At 40.8% G+C, this 20966-nt stretch overlaps 1 protein-coding gene across 1 annotated transcript in view; it reads right to left on the reverse strand.

The window, feature by feature from the left end:
* CFAP47 (cilia and flagella associated protein 47) overlaps positions 1 to 20522 on the reverse strand; it is a 965255-nt gene extending 944733 nt beyond the window's left edge. The window contains exon 1 of the mRNA XM_036744194.1: positions 20370 to 20522. Coding sequence (XP_036600089.1) covers positions 20370 to 20522 — 153 coding nt within the window. The remainder of the gene's footprint in view (positions 1 to 20369) is intronic.
* Positions 20523 to 20966: the final 444 nt, after the last annotated feature.

Consider the following 20966-nt stretch of genomic DNA (forward strand, 5'->3'; position numbering starts at 1 on the left):
GCAGACTTAAAGGATAGAAAAGACAGAATCCTCAGGGCAAGTTCACTCCCTTAATCTTTCTCTGAAGACCTGGTCAGTTCCTTAATAAGACGGTATGGAGATATTGATTGAAACTAAAGAAAAGAAATGGAAAAGAATAACTCTGCTCACATGAATGTGAGTCTTATCAAAGAGGGAATAGCTCGTTTCCTAGTTTTCCTATTTAACTGCACACACACACACACACACACACACACACACACACTGCGACAAATTAATGAATCAAAGAATTTATTAAGCACTTGTTTTTGTTCCAAATACTGTACCAAAGCTAGCAATACAAACATAAATATGAAAAGGAGACAATGACAGATACAGTCCTTGACCAGAAGAGTAGACAGAAGGGAGAGGGTACATTGTGACAGCAGGCAGATAGCAAGACAGTCTAGATGGATAGCTGGATGAGATATGAAGTAGGATGTGTTATATATACACAGCCTATAGATATATCGGCCCAAAAGATTTAGTTTAACCTCACTCAGTTACCAATCAACTGGGCTGGGCCCTAGGGCAAGAGTTCCAAAGATGCTGGATTAACTTCCCCAGGGACTGGGGGCATGGATTCTGGAGAAAGGAGTGCCCTTCACACCTGGAGGATGTCTCACATGCATTTAAATCACCATATGTTGGTGATGTCATACTTTAGTATAAAGACAAGAGGGACCATGACTACCTGAACCAGTACTGTATTCTTACTGAATATGCTTTGCATTCTTTGGCTAAATAAACCTTCTTTTGTTACCTGCTCAATGGTCTCTAGGTGTTTCTCTCCAGTTTCAAACTTGAACTATGAAACCAGCTGAAGTCAGCCCTGATCTATAATAATTTGACATAAGAAGGCAAAATTTGATCAAATTGGCATCATAACTCACACTGTAGCATAAGTAAGGAAGGATATATGCAGAGGATAGAGTGATTGGTCAGATAGCCAGACATGGTACCATGACACCTTATGGTAAAGGCCCTTCTGGTGGCACATGGAGAGCCCTCTGAATGGAATATACAAAGGGCACCAACTAACAAGAAGGAATTACCTTAGTGGATATTAAAAGAGGTTGACAAGGACTTCTCCAGGAGTAAATAGCCATCCCCTCCTTGAATTTGTGATAGAGAAGGAGCTGAAAGCTGAGCATATTCTGATGTGTATCCTAACTTTAGGGATTGCAGAGTTCAAAGTGTACAAAGAAAGGATAGATAGGATCCAAAGGATTAAAATCAACTCCACAGGAGAACTCAGTCCAAGACAGAGGAAAGAATCTCAAAAATGAAATCATGAATACATGAAAGGAAAAAATTCCAATAAGTATGGAAAATGCGAGTTGTTTGAAGAGAGAAAGGTGTATGCATAGGGACCTCATCAGCCAACTTTGATTTTAAAGAGGTAGATATGAAGATACATCCTTGCAAAGGCAAGTAAAAGGGGATATATCTAATAGTGGCATCATTCTGTAAAAATGGTGTCAGGTATGCTAAAGCACACCCAGCTACCCTATTGTCCAACCAATTCATCATACCATCTGCCTGCTGCTGCTACTCTTCATTTCTCTACTTGGATCAAGACTCTCCATTACAGACCTAAACTGCTGAAACTTACACCTCCAGAATTCATGTCCCAAGTCTCTGGGAACTGGACAGTAGGTCTAATGTAGGTGAGTGAAAATTTAGACTCAAAAACTAAACATAATAAAGCACTCATACATAATCTAACAATTATTAAAAGGAGGGTTATTTAGTCATAGAATAGCTAGGTGGGATGATAATGACCATGCCCTCTCCTGGAGGGAGCTTTGAGTGTGGCTCCTGAGATATAAGGTTGATAAGGAAGTAATTGATCAACAGTCTATGGAAGTGTCAGTAAAACTAGACCATGGCATCCAGCATCAGGGTAATAAGGACCCCATTAGCCCTATATCAGCCTAAGACATCCCTAAAGCCCCCAACGTACTTGGATATAAGGGGCTCCTAGACAATGGAAACCAAGCTACTATCATATCACAGGACCCCACAGGGTCTATCAGAGCACCCCAATTTCTATATGTAGTTTTGGAGATCAAACTACTGAAAGAAGGAGCATCACAAGCTCTTGGAAACAGGTAACCATACAAGTACCTTTTGGAAATCTCTATGCTATTGTGGGTAGGGCCAAACAGAAAGCTTTAATTAAGCTATCCAATGTAGTCAACACCAAACAAAATCAGGTCTTAGGATATATGAAAGATGTTTCCTACACAGTAACTCCAGAGGCTTCTCATTTCCTGTGGGATAACATATAAATGCCTCTGTTTGGCTTCTAAAGCCCTATACAATAGTCCCAACATAATTTTTCCAGGATCACTGAACATTACTGTTCCACACTCTTAGATTCAGCCAAATTGGTCTTTGTTCCTCATACATACTTCATTTCTTTTCTCTGTGCCTCAGGGTTTCCCTAGGCTCCTGGATTAACAGCTGCTGAAGTTCAGTTTTGATTATCTCTCTTAAAGAAGCCAGCACCATTGGTAAACTGGAAAAACAGCATTCCTCGGAAGCCAGGTCTTCATGGGCCCAGGTGTCAGAAGTGGGGTTTTATTCCACTTCACACGCTATGATCTTGCGACATTGGCATTCTTCCTCCTCCTCTCACAAGGAACTCCATCTTCCAGCTCTGTGCGTCCTCACTGGCTGGCTGTCCCTTAGTCTAGAATGGGGCCTTTGCTTATCTCCACATCTTGACTTCCTTGAAGTCTCAGCTAAAATCTCACTCTCTACAAGCTTTTCCCAGACCCCTTCAATGTTAGTGTTTTCTCTCTGAGATAATCTCCAATTTACCCTGTATATATCTTCTATTTACATACTTGTTTGCATGATATCTCCTCTATCAGAATGTGAGCCCCTGGTGGGCAAGGACTATTGTAGCCTTAATAAATGCTTGTTGACTTATCTTGATTTGCTTTCCATTAGATTGTGAGCCCCTTAGGGCAGGAATTGTCTTTTTGCCTCTTTTTTTCTCCCCAGTACTTAACACAGGGTCTGGCACATACTAAGCACTTAATAAATGCTCACTGATAGACTAACTCTAACAAAAAGGATAGGACAAAGGAGACATTGTGTTAAATGGAAATGGTACATCCAAGATTTCACTCCCTCAGATATTAGTACCCTTCATAAACAAGGGCTATGCTCAAGCATGAGGATCCTCTCAATGGGATAAGCTATCAGTCATGTGGCTATTGTGTGTGAGAGATGGGTCAGATAATATTTTCATCTATACTTCTGAGTGGTGGCCATGGGTCTATCCAAATGGCATGGGGCATGGGGAGAACACTACTAGATAATCAAAGACTCTCCCCTTTGGGGAATAAGACCATTGAAGGGATTTTGCCAATGTGTCTCGTTGGATACAGTTGTTTATGGGGCACATGAGACTCTCTGATGAAATGAACTACCAAGATGTTACTGTTACAAGAAAACATCAGAGGTTGGAGCCAATCTATACATGGGGGTTGTGACGCCATATTGTTACTAAGTAGGAGACCATATTATTCCCCTCACTAAGGATTGACGTGGCTATTTCTGCCCAACCAAGTTCCTTATGCCAATCAATAGTGCCCAGTTAGCACCGGCCCTGGAGTCAGGAGGACCTGAGTTCAAATCCAGCCTCAAACACTTGACACACTAGCTGTGTGACCTCGGGCAAGTCACTTAACCCCAATTGCCCTGCCTTCCCCCTTCCAAAAAAAGAGTGCCCAGTTAGCCCTTATTGTCTCATACCTTCTCCCAACTGGCAAACTGACCCTCTTCCTCCATCTCAGAGGCAAGTGGTTCACCTCTAACAATATTGTCATCATCATCCACCTCAAATACCAGCATCTGGTGCCCCATGTCTGAGAAGTCATATTTACAATGAATTATTGCCACCTAGGAAGGGAGAGAGCTCTCTAGGCCAGAAGTTTCTCAAATCCAGCCTCCAAGAAGACATATTCAAGAAGGATGGGCTAATTTCCTTATTCTATCCAAGGCACAAAGTTACCCAGGACTCAAGATAGCTACATACATCTTTGGTAAATTGTCCAAGCATCCTTTGCTTTGGGGTGGTTGGGACAACTTCTTCTCTGAAAGGACTTGGGGGACCAATAGGCAGTATTCTCTCTAATGCCATGGAAGAGATAAACCCATTTATCTCTACATAACTGGGGTAAATATATTTAACTGGATTTGGAAATAATCCTGAGTTCCAAATGGAGAGGGAAAGTCCATCTCACCTTATAAAAGAAAGGGGTAGCCCCTCACCAGAGGCCTCTATAAGTACAGAGATTTAGTATCTATCTTCCAACTCTGTGTATTTTCATTGGCTGCCTGTCTCCTCGATGGGACTCCCAAAGGAGAGATGTATTGGCTGGTGTGCCAAGGAATACTGTGTGGATGATGGTACAGTGCAAGCTTCAGTAAAGCATATAAGCATATGACCTTTGGGCCACCTGACTACAAACAATCCTGAACCATGTTGACAATCAGAGACTATTCTTAAAGTGTCATCGTTATGATACTATGTTCCTCATGTCCCTGGTGGTTATCACTGATTTACATCAAAAGACCCTTCTGAAATGGAAATATTTGGTATCACACATCACAGATCATTAATATATGGAATTTGGTGCTTCTGAAGGGGAGAGCTATAATTTGCTCTTCCTTCTCCATATCATGTAACTTCTTTAGGAGGCTATTACATTACATCGCTTGTTGTTGGGAAGAGGCAGTTATTTCTATTTTAGTTTCTTTTTTCTTTTCCTCTTCCAGGGCTGCCTATGTCAGGCTTCTCATATCTCTGAGATTAAGGTAGTCCCATTATGGCCCTACAGCCATTTCAGTGATAGAACATCCCCTAGAACAGAGATGTCAAACTCAAGGTGGGCTCTTTGGCCGAACCAAATTAAAACAAATTGAGAAATGTTTAACATAATAAATTAAAATACAATAAAACATAGATAACTTTCATTTGTGATTTCCTAACCCAATATGCAGCCTGTAGGGATCCAGAGTTTGACACCACTGCTCTAGAAGACTTTTAGGACTTTCAGGTCTCCTAAGAGCAATATCTACCAGTGTTCCTTCCATGAATGTTACGCTACTCCTCCCCACACACACTGCCCCAAAAAGGCAAGGAAATTGTTCCCTAAACTTAATTGGTCCAAAGAAGGAAGGTATGAACCATTGAAACAGTTGTCCAGTCATCTTAGGGGACAAAAGAGGCCACCAGCACATGAAGAGTCAGTTCTCAAAACTTAGTGGATATCTGACTGTCATTCCATCACCATGCCATTAACCAGAAATGCTTCCATACGGAGACATAAAGATGTGGAGGGTACATCTACCTTAATTAGCAGTGTAGTAAAGGAAGAGAAGATGGACTAGCCACATGGAGAGTAAGGGATGACTGAGTGTTCCTTTGATGTCAAGAGAAATCAAAGAAGTAGTCTAGTATACTGGGTGGATCCCCACAACATACCTTTGGGAAGACATGGATAAGTAGCATAGGATAGGCATGGATGGGTGATCTTTGAACTTCCTCATTGGCCACATGTTTCAGCCTGCTCACACCCATCATGCACCTCTCCATTGACCTCTGGGTAATATTCATTTTCAATTCTTCAGAGATTGCTATATTACATGTCTCACTGACAAACAGCAACACCACTAAAATATTGCTATTAAAATGAAATGGCTTTATTTGTGGAAGAAGTTTGATGCTATTAAAAAGAACATTGCAGCTTACAGGAAGCAATCCAACCTACTCTTTCTTCTGTTAAATGCTGGTCCCTTCTGATTGTCTATTTGTACTGTCTATTCCAGACATAGAAGATCTATGGATTGTCCACGCAATCCAGGCAGGGCAATGGAAACTGTCCACTTGGTATTTCTTCCATGAACGATCAGGCAAAAAAAATGGAGTGATTACCAATCTCTTCCATGCAATCAGTGGTTTGGGCTTACATGCATTGTTCTCTACTATTCCAGGACTTGATGGAATCAACATATCATCATTTTAATTTCATGGCTGCAGTTGCTGTCTGCAGGGATCATTTACCCCAAGCATGTAAAATCTGACATTGCTTCCAATTCTTCTCCCTCTTTTGCCAGGAAATAATGGAACCAGTTGCCAAGATCTTAGTTGTTTTTTTTTTTTTAATGTTAAGCTTCAAGATAGCTTTTATGCTCTCCTCTTTTATCCTCATCAAGAGGCTTCTTAATTTTTTTTCACTTTCTGCCACCAGAGTGGTATCATCTGCATATCCGAGATTGTTAATATTTCTCCTGGCAACCTTAATTCCAGCTTTTAATTCATCCAGCCTGGCATTTCACATGATATACTCTGCATATAAATTAAATAAATGAGATGACAATATACGACCTTGTCATACTGCTTTACCAATCTTAAGCCAATCAGTTGTTCCATGTTTGGTTCTAACTGTTGATTCTTGACCCAAGCACAGGTTCTTCAGAAGATAAGTAAGATGATTTAGTACTCCATCTCTTTCAAGACACCATGATGTTGTAATCTACACATATAATCACATACTATCGCGTAAAATTTGGAGTAAAATGAATTATTTAGACAGTGAATATTATAGCAGTTCAGAGGAAGAAATCACTTTAGGCTGGATGATTAGGAAAGTATAACTTCATAAAGGAAGTATAACCTTAACCAGGTCTTGAAGGGTAGTTGGAGATGAGAGAGGATGTCAGTCCAGGTGAGGACAGAGATTGCACCAACAAATGTGTGGAGGTAAGAATTAGCAAAAGGTACTTGATAGAGAAGGAGAAAGTCAGCCTGGCTGATACTAACGGCTCATATGAGTAAAAGTAAAATTTAAGGTTAAACAGTTAGTGTGAGGATAAGGTTGTACATGGCCTTGAATTTCAGGCTAAGAATTTTGGACTATTAAAAAATGCAAATTTAGGGATGTGTGAACAACATAATTACAATGAAGCTTTAATAAGATACCTGCCAAAAGTATGTCATAATTAAAAGGACACAATTCATATCTCTTCTTTCTGAGAAACTGTCTCTACTTAAAATAATCTGCTTAGAAAGGAGGAAAAAAACTTGTCTGCAAGAGGAAACAAATATTTGCAAAAATATTTACTTATTTTCCAAAAAATAAGAATAGGGACATCTGTTTTAAACAAAAAAAAATAACATGTACATGAGTTTACATGTTCACTTTTATACATATGTATAACTTTCTGCAAAAGTGTTCCTTTTCTGCAAAAGTATCATTCCTGTTAAAACATCTAATGCCTTCCTCAGGACCTTTTACTCTCCTTTCCTCCCAATACTCTGTCTCATGCTATAACAGTTCTTTTGGATGTGGAACACTAGCAAAAGGACCTGCTTTGTAGCCAAAACCTGTTCAATTTGGAATAGCTAAAATAGATATGTAGACAGAGTCATATACACATATAGAACTTGCAAAGGCATCTGATGAAGTTTGGTTGTTTTTTTTTAATGTGGAAGTTATTAAAATTTAAAACTGCATTAAGACTTTTGATATTTCCTGTACTATAAGTGGAATTAGATACTCTTTCTACTGGGTGACTTTTAACGCCTTATTTTTGTTAAATGTTCTGATGAGTGTTTTGTCTTTACTGACTTTGGACTCCACATTCCAAGTTTGTCCTGTGACCCTAAGCCCCACATTTTAGAAACAGGAAAAACTGATAAGACACAGTAGCCAGCCTATGTCAAACAAAGGACTTTTTCTATACTTAAGGGATGTATCTGAGAGACCATTCTGCTACCATCATTCTGTAAGTTGGGCCTGTACATTGTACTTTGCAGTGGCTGGGTCAAGGCATGGGTGGGCATAGGACCTGGGAACCCCAAAGGTTGGAAAAAGCACTGAAAGAACCAGTAACCTTATTCTTAGCTTCATCACTTATTTGTGATTTAATACCATTCAACAAATTTGATTTGAAATAAGCAAGCATGTGCTGTCCTCAGTTATCTGGTATGGCCTCTAGCTTAGCACAGAATCACCTATTTGGAAAGTATTTGCCTCATTACCTCTCCTACCTCCAAAAAGTCACCTTACTCTCAAGTCTCCAAACTAAATAGGCAATTATTTTTAAAAGAAAAGGGAGAGAACAGTTGGGCTTAAGTTGGTATCATAGGAGAAGCGATAATAATAAGAGCTAGCATTGATAGAGTGCTTTAAGGTTTGCAAAGTACTTGATGAATATCTCATGTAGGCCTTAGAATAACCCTAGGAAGTATATGCTTTTATGATCCCCATTTTACAATTAAGGAAGTTGAGGTAGACAGTGATTAAGTCACTCTGCCTAGGGTGAAAGAGCTGCCAAGTGTCTGAGATTGGAATTGACCTCTAGGTCCAGCACTCTATTCACTGTACCACCTATCTGTTACTAATGCCACCTAAGGTAAGAATTGAAGTAGATGTATAGGATTTGGATGTAATGGAAAAGGAATTCTAGATAGGAAGAACAGAATGAGTAAAGACATAGAAGCTAGAATGATTATACGATGTTCCAGGAAGAGATTAATCTGATTTGAGCAGAAGGAATGTATAACAGGAAATATGGCCAAACATGAAAGATGGGACCAGATCAGACCTAAAAGCCAGAGAGAGCATCCAGTTTGGCCTTAATATTTTATTAGTAAGGAAATACTATATGTTTTTGAGTGAAGATGCAACACGATAAGGTGGCATAGGAGTTAGAATTGAGAGGAGCCTGAATAAATAATTCCTTCATTTCAGAGACGAGGAAACTGAGGTTCTTTAATGAAAGGAGTAGGTGCCCCAAACTTCAATACTTAAGTGGAATATCCATAATTTCACCCACAAGTACTCCTTCCAACAGTGAAGACCTCACCCCTTCTCATCTCAGATGATTCTTGCTATGTTATCCCAATCCTCCACAAAGAACTTTCTCTTACTTAGCTACTCTAATCAAGACAATCCAAGATAATTCCACAATAAAAAATGCTATCCAGCTCCAAAAAGAGAACTGATGAATTCTGAGTACAGGTAGAAGCATACTTTTTTTCGCTTTCTTTATGATTTTGCTTTTTATAGTTGTTGGGTTTTTTGCAACATGGCTAATATGGAAATAGGTTTTAGATAATTTTCCTTGTATAATTGATATCCTATCGCTTGCCTTCTCAATGCATGGGGGAGGGGCAGGAAAGAAGGAGAGATTTGGAAATCAAAATTTTAATGTATACTACAAATAGATACATAAAAGACTTCATATTGATTTTTGACATTATGTGACTTCCAATAATTCGGATAATCCAAATCTAGGGTCAACGAACTGTTTCTGTTAAAGAATATTTTGAATGAATGACTAAAGCATATATTAAGCACTTGTATGTGCAAATTATTGTGCTATGCACTGGAGATACTAATTTTAAAAATGATAATCAGGGGGAAACTAGGTGGTGCAGTGAGCAGAACACCGGCCATGGAGTCAGGAGGACCTGAGTTCAAATCCAGACTCAGACACTTGGCATACTTACCAGCTGTATGACTTTGGGCAAGTCACTTAACCCCAATTGCCCTGCCTTCCCCCTCCAAAAAAATAAAATAAATAAAAAGTGATAATCCTAGTTTCAAGGAGCTCCCCTTCTGATGGAGGAGATAACACATATGGAATTCAGTTGCAAGAAAAATGGAAAATGTTCATCATCTCAGTGTCAAAACAGACATTAATATCTCTTCTTTAATGACATTTTCACTAAGAGAATTATATCAGTTTCTGATGTTGAAATATTTGATGGCGCTAAGGACTTTAGTGGCAAGAAATTTCCTTCCTATGCCTTCAGTAGCTGTGGCTGTAGCATCTGCAAGAGCAGTTGCCAGGCTGCATCTCCACAAGGGTTGCTTTCCTGGATCGTGTCTGAGTGCACTGGGCTGGAAGCAATGCTATTCCCAAGGCTCTTGGGTTCAGAGTCCTGGGCTGTATCCATCAGGGTATAAGGAGTGATAGTAATCAGTGTGGACTGGTGGCTTCCCTTGCCTGACACGTGCTATCTCCTGTCCTTTCTTTAGGGCACCTTGCTGCTTCAGCTAGAAGCCAGTGTGTGGCAGGCCATTGATGGGCAGCTGGTAGAGATGGCTAGTCCCCTTTCCACAGGAGCTGATTTCCTGGATGATGCCTATGAAGGATAGCCAGGTAACAAGAATGGTGGTCTGAGGGATGGTGCCACTTCTAGGGCTCCTATGCCTATCTGCTTATTAATAGCAGCTGGTCAGCAGTTGGTGGTGGTAATGTGGAATGTAGGTTAGAAGCCAGACTGGTGGTTTTGGAGGCACTGCTTTTCCCAAGGATTTGGGACTCTGGGATCTAGGCTGATTTATAGAGGGGTCAAGTGAGGGACATTTGAAGATGGGGGAGACATGGGCATGTTTGTAGATAGTAGGAAAGGATCCAGTAGGTAGGGAGAGATTAAAAATGAGAAAGCGGGGATGATAGAGGGGTTAATGGAGAATGGGATCACTTTTGCGATAGAGGGATTTGCTTTGGTAAAGAGAAGGGACACCTCTTCATGTGAGATGAGATGAAGGAGGGAATTGTGGCAGAAGGTATCTAAATGATATGAGATAGAGGAGAAAAAGGAGCTCTCTGCAAATGGCCTCAATTTCTTTAATAAAATAGGCAAGATTCTCAGTTAAGAGGGTGAGGGTGAGGAAGCCATGGGAGAATTGAGGAGGAGTGAAAAGCTTTTAAAGAACAGCTGTGGTGAGATAATGAGTTAATTAGGAAGGTGGAAAGGATTGCCTTCCCAGTCATCTCTCTCTTTGAAGATGTATTTTACACTGAACCAAGCGCAGTTCATTGTTCATAATGTGCTGCAGCTTTACACCTAACAAGTGTCTCTTCGTTGTTCTTTGAGTGATTCATAATTCTTATTGCGATGTTCCACAGTTGCCAGCCATTTCATTTCAGCAGATAATATTAATGTTCAGAGGATGAGTCTTCGAAGATTTCAGGGAGAAGCTTATTATCTTTAGAAGTATTGTGTAATTTCCTCGGCTGCAATCCAACCTACTCTCCTCCTCCTTCAATTATCAACCCAAATCCTTTTCCATCTGAAATAGGTATGCAAGAAAAAATGTACTGATGGAACAATCTACAGGTTGTTCATCTGAGCTTATAGTGTTTGATGAGCATTTTTCAGCCACTGGGTTTTTCCTCTGCAGATAGACCAAATTCTTTTGTGATTAGTAGTCTCATATAAGAAACTCTTCAATTCTCCAAGGCTTGATGCAAATCATCACAATGGTATCTATAAACAGGAGTGACTGCCTCCTTCATTTGGCCTCTATGTTGTAAATCCTCCATACCAGTAGCAAACACCTTTAGCAAATGTATCCTTCCATTTTAATTCAATCTTGATATTAATAACACAGGACAACAACAACAAAGGATTAGGGTTTTTTTCTCTTTCACATCTATAAAACAGGTATTTTTCTCATTTCCAATATGGCTCCCAATTTTGTCTATCAGTCACCATTTTCAGAAAATTCACAATTTCATATATTTTTAAGCAAAATAGTGCTTGTTAACTCAATTAAAATGTACCTATTGGTCATTTTCCATTTTATTTCACCTGTGGAACATCCCTCCACAGCAGCCAACACAAGTTAGATGCCAGTATACTTGCACTAGTGTAATTTTTCCATTGTAGAAATGTTTTTTCTAATTTTTTTTTATTTACCAAGTGCTGAAAAATATTTACGAGAATGACTTAAACATGTATTAAGAGTGTCCTTGATGAAAACATGAGGAAGGAATAGGCAGGCTTTTGCAAATGGTTTTCTTCCCCAAACTATATCCTTAAAGTCATGCAATTGACTGAAAGGTTAAGTGACTAGAACATCAATTATGGAGATTTATTCATGGAAACATCCTTCATTTTCATCACTGAGAGCACCTAGGTTTTCTAGGAACAAGTCCAAATGTGAATTCAAGGACTGGATCATGCATGATATATTATATCTCATAACTTAAGGCTCTTTAAGGTTAATAGAATGGGAAGATCTTCCCCACCCATTAATAGGCCTCACTTGGACGTCATTAAGGGAAACTTGATTAGAGGAGGCTTGTTTGTAGGAAGGCTCACACCTTTTGCTAATTTCTAATTAGGCACTGTGTCACAAGTGTTGTGATACCCTCTGGCTCTGAAAAGTGTGTATACACTCTGAGGCTAGCATTTTGCTTTGGGGTTCACTCATTGTAAGAGTGTTCATGTGATTTGGCCAGACAAAACTCTGGGTAGCTGTTAAGGAGCCTCCCCCCCCACCCCCGCCAGCTTTGAAAACCCAGATGTTGGTGCTTCTCTCTCTGGTAACTATGTGTGTACAGTTGGATCTGTCTGTTAATCTGTGCTAATTTCTCAGATAATTAGAAGCCCTGTCTATTGATCTGTGCTATTTTCTCTGCTTGTAATTTCTGCTTGTAACCTGTTTGTATTTTCTCTGAAGTTCAGAGTGCTAACTTCTCCTGAATCAAGTGAATAATATATATGTTCAATTAAAGTAAGATTGCTGACCTCTTTAAAGTTGCTTTCCTTTAGAAAAGCAGATCAAAGGATCTGTGCTAGCAGCCATCTTGAGTTTGCCAGTGTGGCTGTTGTTACAGGCTCTAAGGATCTTAGTAATTTTTTGCTTTGTAGTTACCTCAAGTTTTTGCTCACTTTTGAAAATGATTTCCATGCAGTTCCTTCGACTTCATTCAATTGTCCTTCATAATGTTAGTCTTTTATCCCTTTCCTTATTTGAGGACATGCCCTCTTTGATTTTAACCTTGCTGATTCTTAGAAATCTGTCTTTTTGAAGAAATCTGTACCAATTCAATCCACAGTTGGGAGAATTTTTTTTTATTTAATCAATGTTAATGTGCAATATTAGCAAAAAAATTGCAGGACTAACCAGTTGTTACTACATTTTTTCATTATTAAAATAAGTTCTTTGCTCTGTAGCTGTTTTTTCCTACTATTTCATTTACAAATAAAATAGCAGAATATGATATCCAAATTGTAATCCTAGAAAAAGAGCAGTCACTTTCAGATCCCCACGGATACTCTAAGAATACTTTTCATATTTAAAGATTCTCAAGAGAAGCTTCATATTTTGAAAACATGCAGGTATATTCTTGCAAAAGAATGGCTAAATTAAAATAAAAATGTTATTACTATCTTCTTGTGTCAGAGGGGGAAAAAGTCCATTCAAATAGAGAATCACCACCTTGCTGGTCTCCCATTACGCTAGGCCTGAACCTTGACAACTGAATCATTAAGTTTATCTTCTTCATCTGAATTCCAAGTTGATTGTTTCACTGCCAGTAGTTCTTCACTTGATAAAACACACTTTAGACCCGATGGTAGATTTGGATATTGCACAGTACACTTAGATTTGAAGGTCTTCTCCAAAATGTCTCTCAAGCAAAGATATCAATCTGTTGACTGGTCTTTTTTGTTCTTTCCAAATAATAATTGCAATAAAAATCTTGAAATAAGATCATCATACTCATCCAGTTAGTAGTCTAACACACATGACCTAACACCATTTATGGACGAAAGCCGCAATGTGATCACCCATATCACAACCCAAGTATGATTCAAATGCTTTCTTAATTAAAGGAATAAAAGTATTGTCTCTGAAATATGAAAGTTAGCTCACCACACATACACAGCAAGGCAGCTGGATGCAGTAGATGGAGCATTGTATCTGGAGTCAGGAAGGCATGAGTTCAAAGCCAAGCTCAGTCACTTACTAGCTATGTGACCCTGTGTGAGTCATTTAACCACTGTCTGCCTCAGTTTTCTCATAAGTAAATTGGGGACAATTATAGAACCTCCCTCCCAGGGTTGTTGTGAGGATAATATTTGTAAAGTGAGTTTCCTAAAATGCAGTTAGGACCATGTCACTCCCCTCACTCAGTAAACACCAGTGGCTCCCTGCAGTTCTAGGATCCACTGTAAGTTCTTCTGTTTAGCTTTTAAAGGCCTTCACAACCTTGCCCCAACCTACCTTTCAAACTTATACATTACTTCCCTTTCCATGCTTTATGGCCAAACTGACTTTCATGCTATTTAGCACATACAGCACTCCTCCCATCTCCCAACATTTGCACTGGCCATCCTTATGCAACCTTACTCCTGCTTCTTAGAATCCTTTGCATTATTCAAAACTCTACTCAGCTGCCGCCCTTTGCATTTCACCTATGTATATTCCCTTCTCTACCCTCCTCTAACCTCAGCTGGTAGTGCCTGCTCTGGAAAAAAAAAAATTTTACTTTGTACTCTTTTGAATATCCTTACTTGTATATACATTGGTTCCCCCAATAGAACATAAGCTTTTTTAAGGAAGGGACTGTCTCTCTTTTGTCCCCACTCTCTTTTATCTCCAGTACCTACCACAGGGCCTGGAATATAATAGGCATTTAATAAGTGCTTGTTGGATGATATTGTCAACAATCATATGCTCTAGAGAGTTCAAGAAGGAGGAAAATTGAGAGAAGGTCATTGGATGCTGTGGCCAGAGTGGCCTTTGTTTTCTTTGAGTGACTCAGTTTATCTCATTGAGCCTTGCTGGGCCATGCCTGGGAGCAGAGAACTTCCTGTGTGACCTCTTCCGGGGCAGGAAGCCCAGAGACTCATGCCTGTGAGCAGAGAACTTCCTGTGTGATGAGTCATGGGGCTAGCTGAGGGGAGGTGTTGACTCCAGAGCCATGCCCTATTGGGTGTTAACCTAGGGGAAGGGGCCAACTCAAGAATCAATTGGCCGTGGTCATTCAGGCAGCGCTTGACGATGTCAAAAACTCTATAAGAGGGGAAAGGACAGCTTGAAGATCCCTCTTTCCTTTTCCGGTTGGCGTGGGAGCAGTGGGGAGCGTGACTCTGGGCCAGCCCTTGCTCTCGGGCTGAGCCCAAATGTTGGTAACTATGAATTGTATTGGGTCTGTCTGTTGATATTTGTAATTTGTTTGTATTTTGTTTTGAAGTTTAGGGTGCTGGTTCATTTCCCCCAAACTAAATGAATGTTCTGAACCTCAGGGTACTGGCTTTTTCCCCTGAACTAAATGAATGTTGTCTGTATGCTAAGTGAATGCTGGATTAAAGTAAGCTGGTCAACCCCTTCATCATGCTTTCCTTGTTTAAGCAGATAAAAAGAACCGGTGCTTTCCCGGCGTGCCAGCAGCCTCCTGGGTGCTGGCTGTGGGGGGATCTTACGCCCCCACAGGAGCTGCTAGCCGGATTATTAAAACAGATGCAACAACTAAGAGATCATCGGTTTAGTAATGTAAACAGGAAAAAAAATCAAACTGAATATTACATAACTTATAATGACCAAGCTTGGCCCCACAGAAGAGTTGAAAACTGTACCTCCCTCCTCCCTTGGCAGACGCCAGGGACTAGTGGTACATTATGTTTCATATGCTGTCCCATATGGTTAATGTGCTAGTTGGTTTTACTGAAATGCTTTTTGTTTCTCTTTCTTTTCTAATCTTGGTTACAAGGAATGCCTCACTGGGTAGAGAGGAATGGGGAGAAATATATTAAAAAATGATATTGCAAAAACAATACATCAATAAAAATAAGATACTCTTTCAAAAACCTTTAAAATTAAATCACTAATATTGAATATTGAAGACATTCCACATTCTAGTAAAATGGACTACTCTATCCTGCTCTGGCCTCTGCTGTCTCTGCACCTTTGCTCATGCTGTTACCCATGCTGGGAATGGACTCTGCCCATCTCCATTCTATCTGTTAAAGTCCCTTGCTTCGTTCAAGGCCCCCTCAGATGCCACCTCCTTCATGAAGCTTTCTCTGGTACATCCCTCATCCCTAAAGTGACAGTAATCCTTTTTTCCTCATATTTATCATGGCCTTATGCCCAGATCTCTATTTTGTACCTCTTTCATGCTTCTTTTTATCAGAGTTATCTGTGTAATTCTCCTTCCCTCATTAGATGATAACTTCCTTTGGAACAATGTCATAGCTTTGTAAATCCATCACCTAATATGGAAATAAATTCAATTGGTTTCAAAAAGAAGTCCTTTCAGACTTACCAGGGCATCAAAAAAATCATTTACTAATGTCCCAAAAATATAACAATATTTCTCCCAAATTGTTTCCTTGACCAAAAATCAGCCTGGTAACTAATTAATTACCATCAATCTACCAAAAAGTATTTACTAAGAGAGAACATGCCAGGAATTCTGCTAGGCACTGGGGATATGAGGACAAAAAGAAAAAAAAAAGACCCTGCTCTGATGGAGCTTGCCCTCTGAAAGGGAGATAATATGTACATATATAAGTATATAGAGAATAAATGCAAAGTAAATGCATGGTAGTTGAATATAAGATAGTTGGGGGAATCATGAAAGCTTTGTGTAGAAATTGGAGCCTGGGGTGGAGGGGAAGTGAAAATGTATTCCAGGCATGGCGAATGGCCAGTGAAAAGGCATGGATATGGGAGGTGTTCTTTAACACCTTGCAACAGCAAGGACAATTTGGCTAGATCATGGGATGTGGGAAGGTGACTAATGCATAATGAGACTGGACAGATAGGATGGGACTAGGCTGTGAAGGGATCTAAAAGTCAAACAGAGTTTATATTTGAGATAATGGGAAACCACTGGAGTTTATTTTTCTTTAATTTTTCATATCATTATTTTATTCAAACCAAGTGCTCTCCTCATGTGCTCTTTTATTCCACCTCTAGATACTTACTGAATATGGAAGAGAAAAGAAGACTAAAATAAGAATAGTGTTTGACTGTCATCATGGAAATGAATGTTAGCCAGTTTTCATGAGCAAAATCCTAGTACGCAAGTCACACCAACCTGTTTATGAATTTGAGAGCTTCCCTGGTCAACCTCTGAGTGAGATTTTTATAAGACACTGGCTGCTATATACAAGCTCATGATTCCTCATCAAGATGCAGTTTAAAGGTCAGAAAAAAATGAAGGAAAGAGGCTGAGTACAATTACAGCGGCTGCTAATAAAAGATAGGAAAAGAATACCCAGTGACGGACCTGAAACAGAACAAGGTAATTGAGTGCCTCCAAAGTGACAAGAGCAATGCCAACAATTTGCAGGGGAATGAAAACAAATATATGAATCGCTGTGGTAAATACAGTGCCTGATCCGAGCTTGCAATCTTCCAAATTGGTCACTGGAAATCCACAGAAGTGATCAAAACCATGATTTAAAGGGTGGTGACAGAAGTCATCTCTGCTGTTAAAGTCTATCCCAAGGTGCCAGTTTCCTGTCAGGGCTGTAGAATAGCCTCGTCTTCAAAAGCTTGGCAAAAGTGATTTCATTTGTAGGCAAACCACCTGAAGAAGCCAAAAATAGGAACACTCCAACCTTAGAGAATGAAGCCATCCCTGATCGGACAGGGCAATGGCCTGTCAGGAAAGCTGCTCTACCTGATGTACACAGTGGACATGCAGCCAAGTGAATTCCAATCCGCGTTTGGCTATCCTGTCAATGTTAGGAGTTCTTAGTGTTGTGTTTCCATAGCATCCAGGATCTTCAATGCCAAGGTCATCTGCCATTGCTATAATAATGTTGGGCTTTGAAACTGCATCGCTGTTGACACTGCCATAGAATAACATCAGGTAAAAGCATCTTCATCTTCCCTCTTTTTTGCCCTGCTGCTTTTCACCTTTTGGAATTAGCAAAAGGAAAAGTCAGATCACGGCCAGAGTCTTAAGAGAAAACTTTCCTCATGGAGAAACTCTCCACATGGGTCCAATTGAGCTGGGGCTCCTTGTTAAGACTCTAGAGTGAAAGGCTCCGATCCCTTAGTGGTTAACCATAACTGTGACATTTAAAAAGATTCAAGAGATATAGTTTCTGGGTAATTTAATCATTTTGTTAATAAGGCCAGCAGGTTATTAATAAAAGGATAGCCATTTGACCCTCTCTCTTAGACCAAAGACCACTACTGGAGTTTAGGTAGTGGGCTGACATAGTCACATTCGTCCTTAAGGAAAATTATTTTGGCAAGCTGCGTGATGAATGGATTCTACTGGGAAAATTGAGACAGGGAGACCAATGAGAAGGCCACTGCAGGAGTCAAGGATTGAAGTGATGAGGACATGAATTACTGTCAGCTGTGTAAGGAGTAAGACTAAGATGTGATGTGAGTGAAGTTATAAAAGTAAAAAAGGCAAGATTTGATAACTGACTAGACATATTGGCTGAGAAAAAATGAAGTCAGCAATGTTACTTGCTGCCTTCCCTCCATGTGTATACATTCCATTAAGAATGAACACCTGAAATCTTACAGTCATTCTACATTGGACACAGATACCAATTAAAATTATTGAACAGTAAACAGGTATTTTCAGGTTGGTGAAAAGGTGACCTTAGTAATAATCATAAAAATAACTCAATATTGCTATGGCGCTTCAAACTCACAAAGTGCTTTCCTCATAACAACCCCATAAGGCAGGTAGCCCAAGTATTACTATGCCCATTTTACAGATAAGAAAACTGAGGCTGAGAAAAGTCAAGCGACTTTTGAAGTTCACACAAGACAGCGCTGGCTCAAACAAGGTCTTCTGACTCAGCCTACTACTCTTCCAAATACTCCAGGTGTTTTTCCAGGCATTTTATTATTACATAAAGGATTGATTCATTCAACACACACTTTTTTAGCACCTACTATATGCAAGGCATCATGTTAGGTCCAGGAGATAGAAAAGCAAAAAAAGGAACAATGCATGCCCCTAGTGAGTTTAAATTCTGTCAGGACCTACCAACCAAAGCAGGTAATTTAGTAGATAAGGTTTTACAGAGTCGTCTGGGGCTCAGAGATGATAAATACCTTGCCCATGGACTCACAGTTAAGTGTCCCAGGTGGGAATTTGGTACTGATCTTGACTCCGAAGTTCAGCATTCTATTTACTATGCTGGCCTGCCTAAAAAAGTGCACATAGAGCTAAAGAAATGCTTGTTCCTTTCTCCCTTATAGAATGAATATACAGAATGCACAGATGTCAGGACACAGGATAGAAAATTTCTTCTTACCACCATTAGCTTTGGAGTACATGTTATCTTAGGATCTAATATAAGACACACAAATACATACACATGCACCCTTGAAACGAAGACAATTCAGGGATTGTTGTGGCAACAACTTCGGAGAATCTCCCAGAACCAACAGATACCCTGGTGGGAAAGCATCCTGCCAGGTGCATTCTGGGAAGTTCTAGCAGCATCTCCCCCAATCTTTCTCTACCTTCCAACAAAAAGAAAAATCATTGCAGGATTGGGGTGATGACAGAGGGTGGTCCTGTCATTTTCCCCTTCACAACCTCTATCCTATACCTCCCCTTCTCTCTGCTAATACAGTGGATACCCTATTTCAGGCCCTCATCAGCACAGGCCTGGACAACTGCAATAGCCCATTGTTTGTTCTCCTTGCCTCAGTCCATCTTCCCCTCAGCTGCCAATGTGATTTCCCTGCAGCCCGGAATTTGACTATATTACTCCCCTACTCAATAGGGGTAATCCTGTGGCTCCCCAAATATAAAAATCTTTGCTTGGCTTTTTAAGCCCTTCACACATTGGCCCCTTCCTGCCTCTCCAGTCTTCTTACACTTTACTCTCCTCCACACTGGCCTCCTTGGTGTTTCTTGCACAGGACACTCCATTTCCGAGTGGTGCATTTTCATTGCCAGTCTCCAGACCTGGAATTCTCCTCCTCCTCACCTCCTGGCTTCTGTGGCTTCCTTCAAGACTCAGTTAAAACCCCACCTTTTGTAAGAAAAAAAAAAGGCTTTCCCCTCAATGTTAGGCCTTTTTCTCTGAGATTATTTTCTATTTATTTTGTACGTACATAGTCTTCTGCCTGCCGAAAGCTTCCATATGTGTTGTCTCAACCCTGCCCCACATTAGAATGTGAGTTCGTTGAGTGTAAGGACCCATCTTTTTGTTCTGCGTCCCCAGTGCTTAACACAATGCTTTGCACATAGTAGGTGTTTCAAAAATGCTGTATTCATTCGTTCTTGCTGCCTTCCCGTTGAGGGACAGATCTCCCCTACTTGAGGGCAAGAATTGTTTTTGCCTTTCTTTGTAACCCCGCGCCTGCCACGTAGTAACGTGCTTAATAAATACTGACTAACTGGAGGAGGTGGAAGGTCCCGGACTGGACCCCTCTCCAGCACGGCCTGTCCCCGGGAGGGCATGGGCAGTTCTGGGAGGAAGAGAAAGGAACGGTGGTGGGGAGGGGGTGGTGGCGGGCAGAGTGTCTTCAAGGGGGCTGCCCTCCGCCTCCGGGGTCCTCCCCCGGCCCGGCCCTCATCACCTGCGGGTCCTCGGGCCCCAGAAAGCGGATCTTCATGTTGCTGCGGCCGATGTTCTGCACCTTGATTTCGGTGCTATAGATCATCCCCACCTGCACGTCAGCAAAGCACACTTCGGCCGGGCAGAGCCGCAACGACAGCACGGTTTTCTCCATAGCTCAAAGGAGGGGAGGGGAGAGCAGGTAGACGCCGGAGCCGGGAGGGCGGGAGAGGGGAGAAAAACAGAAGAGGCCCAGATGATCAAGGCTCCTCTGGGGACGGGGGTCTAGAGTGAGGACCGTCGCTTAGCTACCCGCCTGCTCCCGTCGCAACGTTCCTGCGCATGCCCCCTGGGGGGGTCAGGACGTTTACTCCGCGCCTATACCTCAGAGAAGTAGGAGAAGGGAAAGAGAATGTTCCTAAGAGCTGATTGGCTGTTGCTTAGCAACCCCTGGAAAGTAGCGGGACGGGACGGGAAAGAAGAGAGCACGAGAAAGGATGGACGGCAACTCTAAGGGCTGAAAAATGGGGAAGCCTATGGCCACCATTAATCTCACATTCCTAATCCTGGATAGTATTCAAGTTGATGTGAGGGTTGTAAGTGTGTGCGTATGTGTGGG

The sequence above is a fragment of the Trichosurus vulpecula genome, chromosome 2, assembly GCF_011100635.1.
Source record: "Trichosurus vulpecula isolate mTriVul1 chromosome 2, mTriVul1.pri, whole genome shotgun sequence".
Lineage (NCBI taxonomy): Eukaryota > Metazoa > Chordata > Mammalia > Diprotodontia > Phalangeridae > Trichosurus > Trichosurus vulpecula.